The sequence below is a fragment of the Bipolaris oryzae genome (assembly GCF_000523455.1).
Source record: "Bipolaris oryzae ATCC 44560 unplaced genomic scaffold scaffold_91, whole genome shotgun sequence".
Taxonomy (NCBI): Eukaryota; Fungi; Ascomycota; class Dothideomycetes; order Pleosporales; family Pleosporaceae; genus Bipolaris; species Bipolaris oryzae.
The window spans coordinates 41,379-54,130 of record NW_006911367.1 but is presented as its reverse complement, the minus strand read 5'-3'; the positions used below and the strand labels follow the sequence as shown (position 1 = coordinate 54,130).

Below are 12,752 nucleotides of genomic sequence, written 5' to 3'. Positions count from 1 at the left end.
TTTTGAGGGCGAATTTGGGGTAGTGCGGATGGGTTTCTTTGATACAGAATGCTATTCTAAGTATAACTAGATATTGTGTAAAGTACAATATGGTCCTTTCATTGTTCACGATTAATTTGGAATATGTAAATTTCATTGGAATATACAGTGAGAACTCCCGTTTGACATGATGATCGCAGTATTAATGACATCACGAGCTGCTACTTATGTGGCTATGTAGGCAGGCCGTACCAATAAGTATTGCCGGCATGTCAACCCATTTTCCAACCATGAAGCACTTGATCTCCACTGAAACCTTGCCTTGAGATTTGTTCATGTCAACCACCACGTTAGCCATACATTGGGGCGGAATATCGTCTTGTTGCTGAGACCGCAGTGGTGGCGCTCACCGAGTATGACACAAAAGATTTCATCTCGAGCCATTGAGCCACTCCTTGTACTACTCAAGAAGAAACGCACATTTCGAAATTAGAATATTTAGCGTTATAAACAAAAACTCGGAGAGCAATACCTGTTAGCGCTATCTCTCGTCTATTCAATCATTGTTGATGATTTTACAACTCCATGTGGAGCTTGTGCGATGATCCTGGCTCGTGCATAGTAGGGCTGGCCCGATTCTCGCAGCATCCATCCTACGTACCTGCAGCTAGGATCTTTATTCACACACCCGCACACCATCTACCCAACGACCTAGACCGCTCGCTACCTTGTTATCGCATTCCCTATACGATACTCATATCCATATTGGACTGCGGAAATACTCCGTGGAACGTTCCCAACTGCGCGCATTAGGCCGCGCAGCGCAACAAATGCCCGCTCCCGCGTCGAACAAGCGCGTCAAGGTAAGCAACTTGCGCGTTACTCCAAAAGCTATATAATGACCCCGAATAGAACAAGCGGATAAGCAGAAATCTCAGTAAGCTACAGACCAACCCGAACATGGAGTCGCGCACTCACACTCTCAGTAATCGGCTCAGAAGCCTGGCAATTACCTCCGGTAGGACACCCCGATCGTCCCAAGAATGTCCCCGACGACCACACGAAGCGCTGGACCGTCTACGTACGAGTTCCCGATGGCGACCCCGATATACGAGCGTGGCTCAATAAGGTCTCGTTCAAAATCTTCAACACGTACGAGAACCCACTGCGTATGGTCGAAAAACCGCCATTCGAGGTGACGGAAACGGGATGGGGAGGCTTCAACATCGACATAAGATTGCATTTTCAGCCCATATCAGGAGAGAAGGCACAATACAGGCAGCACTTTTTGCAACTAGAGAAATACGGTGATGAGAAGATGCAGGCAGAGCAGGAACGGACAGGTTGCGTGCGTTCAGAATTCCTCGAAGTTGTGCAGTTCAACGAGCCTACCGAGGCGCTCTTTGATGCCCTCACCTCAGATGACCAGTGGAACTACCTCATACCACCTGGCAAGGGCGGTTCCAAGAAAGCATCTCTTGGCGCTAATGGAAGACTGAAGCGCGGGCTACCGAACGGAGAGAGGAGTGCACAACTGCCAGAAAAGGGCGCGGACGACGTGCCTTTTAGCCAGGAACAAGAACAGGCCCTGCTGAATGACCTCAAGGCAAAGATAGCAGAGGTAGAAAAGCAACTGGAAAAAGAAGCAAAGAAGAAGGAAGAAGTCGAGGCTAAGCTCGGGGGATTACGGAACGAGTTGGGACACGAAGCTGCTCAGCAGGCAGCGCAACAAGCCAGTGGGGACCGCAGCCGGCGGAGATGATAACAAAAGACATGAGCATGAGAAAAAGGATATCCGGTCTCGCTCGGCCGCAATCGCCAAGGATGTACGTATATCAGTTGCCACAAGCTGGATGGCATGCCTGAGAATGGTGCAAGACTTGGAACATATCGGGGGTGAAGCACAAGAAGAGAGAAGATGAAGAAACGTCCATGCTGTCGCCACAGGTCATTGTTGGAGTCTTGCATTGGAGGTACTACATGGTTGTCCAGATTTGGACTTGCAGCTGCATGTAAGACATGAAGCTATAGGTGTACTGTAGGACATAACCAGCTAGGCATTAACATTTACCCGGAAGTCTTGACGGACGAAATAGTGCGGGATGAATAATATGTTGGAAATCAAATCTTGGGTATTTAATTGCTTGTAAGCACAAGTGCATGAGGCTGGAGTAGGACATGCAATACACAGCTGTGTATTACATCATCCTGGTGTATGTGCTATGTGTTGATCGTAACCGTCCAATCACACATCAAGGAGACCGACAGAAGTCCGAAGAACATGTGTAATAAGGCCAGCAGTTTCAGCTCAACTTTTTACAAAGCTTTCGAACCTGAGCTAATGTTCATGTGCTCCTATTTCATATTCGGGGTCAGAGCAGGCCGAGCTTGTAATACCGAACTGCTTACAGAGACAACTGATGCTGACATTACAGCTAGGAGGTGTGCTTGAAACCTCACGTTGTGAACCAAAAATTGATTTGTAAATTTTGCGGGCTTTAATCCACTTTTAGGAATTGTTCCTCGCCTCAAACATATGCAGGTAGGGTAGTGGGCAATCGACGTCATGGATTCCTAAGCAATGCCCCTCGTAAAACGGCAGCTTTCCGCATGCACATAGACGCATATAACCCCTCTTCGACGCGCTGTGTTTAGCCTTTTCTCATGTCACTATTACGCCAGCGCTTTCCCTCGCAATTGAGATATACACCTCGCGTTTCCTCACAGATACAGCGACCGCAATCCACTTCTATATCGCATTTCCACACCTCGAGACCGTTCCAGAGTATACTACCGGATATGGCAGACGATCAGCCAAAGGGACTTATTGCGAACAAGGGCATTGAGTTGCTCACTTGGGTATGGTCGTACCATTACTGCAAACACAGCCTCCCTGCTAACCAATTGTAGGGCACACCCAATGGCTGGAAAGCTAGCATTCTGCTTGAAGAGCTCAAAGAGGCCTACGGAAAGGAATACACGTGGCAGCCCATCAACATCGGCAAGAACACACAAAAGGAGCCCTGGTTTACTAAGCTAGGTCCCAATGGCCGAATCCCAGTCATTGTGGACCATGATCAAGGTGGTTTTGCTGTACAAGAGGGCCTCGGTAAGTACCTGCTAGGCGAATACGACAGACATGGAGCGTGCGAATAGGATGCTGATGACTTTGGTTAGCCATCCTTACATACCTGACGCGCCACTACGACCCCGAGCACAAGCTGAGCTTTAGCGACCCCCTTGACGTCTCGCGCGCAGAGCAATGGATGGCGTGGCAGCACGGCGGCCTTGGTCCGATGCAAGGCCAGGCCAATCACTTCAACCGCTTTGCCAAAGAGCGCATTCCATACGGTATGCAACGCTACACGGGCGAGACGGAGCGCCTGCTGGGTATTCTTGACTCGCACCTGGCCAACACTGAATTCCTCGTGGGTAATAAGTATAGTATTGCCGACATTGCCAGCTTCGGTTGGTGTCATATGGCGAGCTTCTCAGGCATCGACCTTGAAATGTTCCCCAACTTGAAGAAATGGCTGGACAGGATACTTGCCCGGCCCGCAGTACAGAAGGGCCTTGCGATCCCGTCTAAGAGCACATATGGCAACGACGCGTACTTGCAGAAGTTGAAGGATGACAAGGAGTTTGCGGAGAAAGAGCAGCAACTTCAGGAACAGATCAAGTCTGCCAAGGAGCAGTATGGCTACAAGTACTCTAGCCCTTGAGGACGCCGCAGCGAGCTAAAAATCAATAATCAAAGTTTCTTTGAATTTGACTATCATTCAAGAAGGGTGTGGAATTAGAAATAACCCGCAGTGCACGTGCAGCGAAAGTGCGTCGTTGAATAGAAGCTCTTGGGTGTAGACCGAATGGTCTAGACATGGAGGTACACAATACGCTACTTTAGAGCAAGTCCACCGCACTGCTTCACGCGGCTGTCCCAGCTCCTGAAACGAGCAAAAGATCCGAAACTTTGCGATTTGTGTTTCGCTCGACAGGATCTCGAATGTCGAGAGCCAATCATGGCGGAAGCTACCCCTGCACTAGACACAGCACCAACCCAACGCCAACGACGTCAGCGATACATTCTCCAAGCGCCGTGCAAAAAAAACAGGGTCCTGTGGCTGCACCACCTTGTCCACTGCAATGGCTTGCCAACGAATGGCTGTGGGAATGTGTGGCATGCTACGAGGGCCACCTGACAATGAGTTTGCAAGAGAGGAGTGATTGTCGCAACCGGTGTGATTATTATATCTGTGACTTTGGACGCAGTCACAGCTGTGAGACTATCTAAGCATCTTTTTTTTTCTCCTGTGTCAACGATTCCTTAGTTCTTCTTCTTCTTCTTCTTCTTCTTCTTCTTCTTCTTCTTCTTCTTCTTCTTCTCAAACTGCCAACTTTGATAGTCGGTACAGCGTTTCTTTCTCCTGAATATCCCGTTAGCCTGCCCAGGATCCCCCTTGCCTGCAAACCTTGTGGGTGCCGATACCTACCCATCCTCCCACCCACGCCCTGCTGATCATAGCACGAAAATAGCTTAACTCGTCGGGCCCTGGTAAAAAAGGGTCCCAAAGACAACATCCCGCTTCAAGGCAAGCGATAAGCGACGTCATAGGCCTGGGCTACCTTGTTTAAACCTCCCCCCTCCCGCCCGCCCCCCACATCTGGTCGCAACATTCCCCGATCCCGATACTGTTTTACCGTGTGAAGAGCGCGCAAACAGTGCTACGAAAAATAAATAAACGACGCCGTTGTTTGCGCGTAGTTGCGTGAAAGAAAGAAAGAGAAGAAAGAAAAAAGGAATAGCAGTGTCCATCACAAAGGAAAACCAGCGGTGTGAATTCGTCGTTGGAAGTAAAAACACTATATTCCCCGTCGACCTTTACCACCTTTGCACCCCAGAAGGAGCATCCAACCACCCGCCTTCTCTACCAAAACAACCCAACAAACATAAATCCCTTCAACCAGACCCATTCAAAACTTGCAACAGCAACGAAGAGTAAGTCTAGTCCACCTATAACTCTACCCCTACGAAACCATAACATTGCTAACATACTCCACCCAGTCTCACTATATTAAAAAAAAAGATGGCCTTCAAATTCCTGTCGAATAGCACTCTCCGGGGCGAAAAAGCCACCTTGGGAACCACCCTGCGCAGCACCTTCACCCCAGCAACGATCCTGCGCCTCATCCTCCGCTTCTTCCAATTCGTCATGGGCCTCACCATCATCGGCATGTACGCCGTCGACCTCGACAACGCACGCAAGCAAGGCAAATACGTCGACTCAAAGTGGGTTTGGGCGACCGTCTGCGGCGCCCTCGGTGCCTTTGTCTCGCTCCTCTTCATGATTCCTTTCCTGGGAAGGATGGTCATCTTGTTTGCGGTAGATGTGGTGGTGTTTATTTGCTACATTGTCGCTTTTGGGATTTTCGGGAACATGTATATTGGGGAGGATGCTGAGGGAAATAAGGGGGTCCAGCGGATGAAGAATGGGGTTTGGGTACTGCTTACGAATGTGGTGCTTTGGTTTATTTCGGCGGTTGTGGGTGCGGGGTTGTTTTGGAGGGCGAGGAAGGCAAGGACGACGCATACTGGACGGGCGCCGCAGCACGTCTAGGTGTTTTTTCTTTTGTCTTTCCCTCTCGTTGACCTCAGAAAGAGAGAGAGAGGGTGGGGGGAAGAGGGAAAGCAAAAGGTTGATTTGGTTTGACCTTTATGCTGACTTTTCTTTTTTTTTCCCACGGTTAGCAGCACGATCGTACGTTCCGCATCCGAGATATCGAAGATGCGCCGTTGAGCGATGGCACGAAGACGGTTGCCTGGGGTCCAACAGCCGCATCAACCGAGTCGACAACATCGAGATCGTCCTCTGCTACCTCCACCTCCACCCACACCATCGACACGACAACCCGCGCCAGACCCGTCTCCCGCAGTTTCCTCCCAGTCACAGTCCCCATATCCACCACCACCTGCTGTCCCTTTTGCTGCCCAAATAACCACAACAACAACAACTCCACCACGCGTTCCCTATCTCCGTCCGCGGAATCTTGTTCTACTTCTTCTTCTACGGATTCGGATACCGAAGATGCCAGCTCGACGTCTCCGGCTCCGCCTTCGTATCATACTGATCCTATGCCGTCTACTCCCTAAGCACACCGAGCACTGTTTGAGAGGTTTTGAGATGAGATGCGGAGTGAAGAGGTGCCTATGATGGAGGAGGAGGAAAGAGGAAAGGGGGAGGAGGAGTTGAGTGCTTTGGAAGCGAGTGGCGTTATTGCTAGAGTTGAAATACCCCCTGTCTTTGTTAGTTTTTCTTTATCAAACTTGATACCCCCTCGTTTTCTTTACTGCTTGCTGCAAGTTATGTGATGAATATTTGGATTGGCAAGGATGTGTGTGTGTGTTGAAGAAAAATGTTATGATGTTGGAGTCATGGAGCGCCTAGATGTTGCTGTGTGGAATGATGTACAGTTTCTAAGCAGTGTGACACGGAGATGATACTCGCTGTGTATGTCGTAGCTGGAGCAAATCTCACCGCTCTCTACATCCAGTCTAGAAATTAAGTCTTCTTTTCCTTGCAATAGGTCGTGATATCACCCACTTAGCACCGAGACACACCTAGAACCGATACGCCTTCTCATGAAAAGCTTCATATTTCTCTTTTTAATCTTACTTTCGCCCATACAACATCGCTACATCTCACATAAACACTCTACCTATCTACACCTCCAGCTCAGTGCGGAGATCGCCAGATAATTAGTAGCAGTGCTATCAATCATTTCACCAACACTCTTCAAGTGTCAAGGCGCTTCGAAATCCCTACTTTTAATGATTTTATTTATTTTCATTTCAGTACTAACTAGCATCTTTCTTCTAGCAACAACTAACATAACCGAGAGAAAGATGAGGAAAATGCCCTGATACAAAATTAGACGTTAATTAGGGACGCAATCGCTTTACATGTCTAAACCCCAAATATTTTAAATAGAAACGAATGCCAAATTACCCCCCCCTCCCCCAATTTCCCATCTACGAATTTTTCTTCTTCTTCTTCTTCTTCTTCTTCTTCTTCTTCTTCTTCTTCTTCTTCTTCTTCTTCCCACAGCCAACGTAATATTATAATCTTCCAAGCCCAGACACCTGCAAAAACAAAAAAACAAATGCACCGACAGTTGGAAAGTTATAACACCGCCGCTAGTAAGTTCTACACCAAACCCTCCTTCCGCCCAAAAAAAGATCCTTTCTGTCGATTGCTCAAAGCAACCGAAACAAGGCCAAACTTTTTTCTAAGCGAAACAGATACGCACGATTTGTGGATGAGATATGCCTGAAACGGTCGAGTATGTCGGTGAGACACGGACAAGCATGGTACGGCAAGACGCCTGAAAAAGTGATAAATATGTCAGTAAGCTATTGTTTGAGGGGAATTCTAAAAAAAAAAAGCTAATTATTGGGATTGTTAAATCAAGAGTGGGCGGTGGGTGGAAAGGGGGAAAAGGGATCAAGGCCAAGTAAATACGTATTATCGAGATGTAAATCAAATTTCATTTTCCTCTAAACCGCAGACATAATCAAGAATTTCAAAAATACTACACACCCCTCCCTCTCGCCAAGCTAATTAGCTTAAAAGCTTCGACTCCTCAGTCCCCGTAAAGTGGGCTCAAATCCCCATCTTTATCTTTTTAATTCTCTCTCTCTCCCACTAATATATTTCCAGTACGCCATTCTTTCCATCCATGAATCCGGGATCCAGTAATTGCTCAATGTTGCTTATCGATAGAGAGAAAGAGAGAGAGAGAGAGAGAGAGAAAAGAAAAAACGTTAATAACAACATGTGAGCCAAGTTGAACTTTTCTGCATAGTAAAAAGGACAGTTTCTCTTTCATAGCGGGTCGCATCGGAGAAAAAAAAAGGTAAGTATTAATCACGAGGCCGAAATTCTCCGCACTGGGCTCAATAATTATCATCCAAGAGGTAAAAAAAATTCCCAGTGTGACCTCGAAAGCAAACTCGGCGGGGGAAAAGTTTCCCAGATATTCTAACCTGACGGGAAACGAGCTAGGGCGTCCTACCGTCTGGAATCGGCAATGTCGGAGATGGGGAAATACTTCCAATCTGCGTAATGTTTTTGCTTCGAGGTTGTAGGTATCCAGAGATTATTGGAATATTGTAGGTTCTTGAATCCGCAGTGAAGAGGGAAAGCATGAGACAAAGCCGTGGAAAAAGACGATAGAGGAGGCTTCGAAGGGTTTGTTTGGCGTGAGGTGAGGTGTAGTTCGGCGTCGAGCAATATGATTGGTCAAGAGACAAGAATTTAGTGCCCTACTACTTGGCGCGAGGGACTGCAAGATGTTTTGTACACCAACGTTAGGCGATGCAGTCTAATCCGATAGGCTTGACCCATCCATCTATTGAATTGTTAGTGACATATACTATATTTAGCTATGACAGAAAAAAACCCGTATAGTCAATGCAACTAATTTTTGTAGATAGTACGTACCAGAAAACCAACTTGCATAATCATGCAAGATTAGGAAGTCAGATTGGAAAACTCGAAAAGAAAAGAAAGTAAGCAGCATTCACGGTTTCAAACAATCACAAAGCACAGTGCAAAGAGGCAAGCAGAAATGTTGATGACAGAAGTTTATATCTCGTGTCGATTAAGTCATACTATTATCGTGAAAGTAGCGAGAGACGCAGTCCTCATCGCTTAACCCATAGTGGTATCGTTCTGGATCTGCACTCGGGTGTTAGCGTAGGCCCATGGAGTGGAGTAGTCGCCATAGCAGCAGGAGACATACCGAAGTGAAATATCGAGCTAGCAAAACACCTTAGATGGAGTGCTTGTTGGCATCGGCAGCGCCCTCGTGCTTCTTCTGGTTGATCGAGTCGCTGGCGGCGTTGAGAGCACCAGAGGCGCGGTCGGTGAGGCTGTCCTGTCCGGGAACGTTGCCCTTGGCCTGCTGCTTGTTGGCCTCCTTGTTGGCCTCGGCAGCGTTGCCCTGGATGGTCTCAGAGACGTAGTTGGCGGCGTTCTTGACAGAGTTGACGGCCTGGCCGACGATGCCCTCGTTGGGAGTGTTGGCGTTGGGAGCAGACATTTTGATTGGAAGGTTGGTTGGGAGGGTTTGGTTTGAGTGTGAGGAAGTAGATGTGAGTGTTGCAAGGTTGATTGTAGTGTGATGAGGGACAGATGGAGGGTGGGTAAGGGTGGTATTTAAGTCAAAGAAGCAGTAGGTGAGAGACAGAGGCTAGTGAGAGCAACAAGGCAGTGACGTATGTTTGTTTGGGTTTGGGGGGCCAGGCTACGTCACCGGGCAAGCGCATTGTGGGTGAGGGAAGGCGGGAGGGAGGCTAGCGTCGGTGGGAGCTTGAAGAGCCCAGACCATGCCAGTGCACGAGTGGGGGGCGAGGCCCGCTGGCTGCAGACAGCCCAAATGGAGCAAATGGCAAAGCAGTTGAGAGGTGCTTATTTGGTGAGATGCCACTGTAGATCGTCGAATCTGATGCGAATCGCGTCATGGGGGTTTTGCGGTGCGTGCTAGCGCATTTGCTGCGTACCTGGTTGGCGCCCCGCTGCTGCCCCTCTACTGACGTCACTGCATTCAGCCGCGGCTCTGCATCTGCATCAAACACTGCCTGCCACCTGCGCTGCAACACAAACCAGCACGCAATCGCCTGCCGCAAAGAGGCCATCTATTCTTGCCTGTCACGCGCGCCCCCAGCTCGCACATTTCCTCTTGGATGCATGCGGCTACCGTGGGTCTACGTGGTGCACTCTACGTGTTGGTATGCAGGGCGCTCTCTACCTCGACAAGGCGTCGCTTTCCAACCAACACGGGTGCTGTAGCCTACCGACACCGACGCAGACGCGTCCTCTACTCGTACTATGGCCCTTTGCTGTTTGCATGTGAAAAACGCTCCCTGAAACAAGCAACGAATGCAGAACGCAGCCACAAGCACAAGGGACCAACCTAGGACCCTCGGATTCAACGACGTCATCTGCGGACCTGATCGAGATCGCTTTTACGTCTTCTTGGGCTTACATACTCGCATACATACAGAGTCTGACTAGTCTGCGGGATATACAACGCGTCTTCATCCGCAATGCCACCCGGCCAAGCTTTGTTGCATCGTGCAAATCATGCGTGATTAACGCCACTAGCCTCCATCAGTTCCCGGCGTGACCTGGCGTCTTTGTAAAGCGGGGGAAGCTCTTGTAGTTTGCCATGTTTGCGCCATTGTAGAGGCCACTTGTGCATCCTGCTAACGCCATGGGGGCTAGCAGCCTTTTGCTTGCCCCTTTTACCTACTCGACCAAGATTTTATCCTCTACATTTCCTGCTGCACCACGTCGCCCCCCCCTCCCCCCTCATCACCCTTTGGTTAGACCATGCCTCGTCTTCTCCGGCAGTCCCACACTTGGTTGCGCACAGCTCACTGGCGGGTGATGAAGACTCCGTTTCATCTTCGTCACAAGAGCTTACCTCTGTGTAAAGAGTGTCCACAGTATGCTTGTTGCATACGCACTCACACTCACCACATCCCTCTATTGAACCTTGGGCTCCAACACGTGCTTGCTCACCCAGGGCTTCGAGTTGTACCCTCTCTGCCCCTCTTGGGTTCAATGGGTTCCAGCCATGTCCATTACAGTTGATGCTTCCAAAAGTCTTTGCCACAAATCTGCAAACCAGACAAAGCGGGGATTAATGACCAATGTGTTGGCAGTCCCATCTTGATACTGCAAATTGAGACTACTGCTTGGGATCGACTCCTGGGATCATGCTGCCCCATATATCTTGGCTTCGCATGTCGTCTTCCTACCGCCTGATGAATGTTCGCTCTGAACCAACTAGCTCACATCAAGTCTGTTGTCCATTCCCTATCCAGTCTATCCTCTCGGCCAAAGGACGGTGCCGAATGCGGGGCACTATGCACGCTCGGACAGCCTCGACATTGATTCATCCAACTGCAAACTGGCTCAAATACCCCCAATCACTGCACCGATCGACGTGGCCTTGTGACACTCTGCTGCTTTACTCCAAACCCGCAAGTCCCGGATTCAAACACCCAAACTTTGCTTTTGGAGCCTGAGCCGACGACCTCGGCTACTACTGGTCTCGTGTCCCATATCACATCACCCACAATCTTTGTCGACTCATCTCCGTCACGCCATATGTGGGAATCCATGGAATCCATGAATGAGATTAATTGCTACTGCGAGCAGTTTGTCTAGAGCCTCTATAGTACCAAAAAAAAGTGTATACAAGAAAGTCTGAAGGAAGGGTAGGAATGGAATCGTGGCAGCGCCTGGTCCAGCAAGCCCGCTGTCGCTCGTGCATGCTTCCGCCAACTGGGTATCGTAGCTTTAAAGAATGGTACAATGGGGCCGATGAGCCTTGCGCTTTGGCCGTCCCGTGTGGGTTCTATTCCTAGGACCGCCAGGCCTCGGGGAATCCGGCGGGGCCATGCGCGATCGTTCGTTCTGGTCCTTGCGGATGATTTGCCTGCAGAGGTCGACAAAGGCTTCGTCGACATTGGCTCTCCTTCGCGCACTGGTTTCGAAATACGGGACGTTCCATTCGCGCGATATGGCAAATGCTCGCGGGCGCGGCACGGCACGGTCGTCCTCTAGGTCCGACTTGTTGCCAATGAGAACCATGGGTACGTTGCTGTCTTCCTTGATGCGTCGTATCTGCTCACGCAGCTCGGCAAGCTCCCAAAAGGAAGATTCGGATGTGATGCTGAAAACCAAAAGGAATCCCTGGCCAGTTTTCATATACAGTTCTCTGCGTCGGCGTAAGTTCTCTGATGTTTGCCCAGTAAGGGGGGTAGTAGGAAACTCTACCTCATGGCAGCTGTGACTGTGTTAGTCTTGGGTCCACGTGCAGTGGGGCTATATATGTAATCACTTACTAAACTGCTCTGTGCCGGCAGTATCCAAGATCTCGAGAATGACATGACGGCCCTGGGAGGGGAGTGGGTCAGTTTTTTTTTTTAAAAAAAATGGGCTATTAGTCGTCTGGTGTACCCACGTCTACTTCGAGGACCTTTCGGTACGAGTCCTCGATGGTGGGATCATAGCTCTCTATCCACACGTTTTGCACAAACTGGGCTGTAGGGACAGTCGGGTTAGCATGTCTGGCAGGCGGGCAGGGTTGAGGTCGTCGAGTTGAGGCAAGAACGTACCTGTTAGGCAGCTTTTTCCGACTCCACCTGGAGCGCCACCGCCGTCAGTCGAGTTCTAGTTGCTGATCACGTTTTCGCTAGCTTACCGGAACCCAGGACGACTATGTGGTACTCGCGTTGCGACATGCTTCAGAGGAGCAGGAGGGATTGTCGCGAGGTTGGGGAAGAGATTTAGCGGCGAGAGGCAAGCTTTGTTACCCTGTGTGGCGGTGTGCTGCGCGGGTTGTGGTGTGGCACAGATGGAGGAGCTTGTCAAAAGCGCCGCGTTGCGCAGACACGGCGTAGGCGTGTACCAGCGATCTGAGTCGGGGCGGTGCGCGTTGTACTGGGCTGGGAGCCAACCACACTTGTCAGCGCATGTATTGCTAAACCCAGGTGGCGTCCAATCAGACAAAAGCAGCCTCGAATACTCGCGTCAACAAGCCATTGAGGCGACTGGACGGCATGCAGGTGGTCCGGAAAGTTTGTATAACTCACATGGGCAATGCGCGAGGCTGGGCCTGGATGGGGGGGACAGAGATTTTTTTTTTGCTTCTCTGCAAGTCACGTGCAGGACGGGGGAAGCGGACAGGATGAGGATAGCAAG

The 12,752-nt window shown here is 49.7% G+C and overlaps 4 protein-coding genes across 4 annotated transcripts; 3 read left to right on the top strand and 1 right to left on the bottom strand.

The window, feature by feature from the left end:
* Positions 1-809: 809 nt before the first annotated feature.
* COCMIDRAFT_98785 (uncharacterized protein) lies at positions 810-1,741 on the top strand (the record flags this gene model as incomplete). Its single annotated transcript, XM_007691096.1, has 3 exons — positions 810-836; positions 892-916; positions 966-1,741. 3 exons carry the CDS (start codon positions 810-812, stop codon positions 1,739-1,741), a joined length of 828 nt encoding a protein of 275 aa, XP_007689286.1.
* Positions 1,742-2,778: 1,037 nt separating this feature from the next.
* On the top strand, positions 2,779-3,701 carry COCMIDRAFT_6449 (uncharacterized protein; the record flags this gene model as incomplete). Its single annotated transcript, XM_007691072.1, has 3 exons — positions 2,779-2,838; positions 2,890-3,088; positions 3,157-3,701. The coding sequence occupies 3 exons, from the start codon at positions 2,779-2,781 to the stop codon at positions 3,699-3,701; spliced, it is 804 nt and encodes a 267-aa protein (XP_007689262.1).
* A 1,362-nt stretch (positions 3,702-5,063) lies between these two features.
* Positions 5,064-5,594, top strand: COCMIDRAFT_37930 (uncharacterized protein; the record flags this gene model as incomplete). Its single annotated transcript, XM_007691083.1, has 1 exon — positions 5,064-5,594. The coding sequence occupies one exon, from the start codon at positions 5,064-5,066 to the stop codon at positions 5,592-5,594; it is 531 nt and encodes a 176-aa protein (XP_007689273.1).
* Positions 5,595-8,808: 3,214 nt separating this feature from the next.
* On the bottom strand, positions 8,809-12,292 carry COCMIDRAFT_37929 (uncharacterized protein; the record flags this gene model as incomplete). Its single annotated transcript, XM_007691082.1, has 7 exons — positions 8,809-9,045; positions 9,624-9,628; positions 11,360-11,764; positions 11,894-11,945; positions 12,013-12,092; positions 12,167-12,193; positions 12,253-12,292. 7 exons carry the CDS (start codon positions 12,290-12,292, stop codon positions 8,809-8,811), a joined length of 846 nt encoding a protein of 281 aa, XP_007689272.1.
* Between the last annotated feature and the right edge of the window lie 460 nt (positions 12,293-12,752).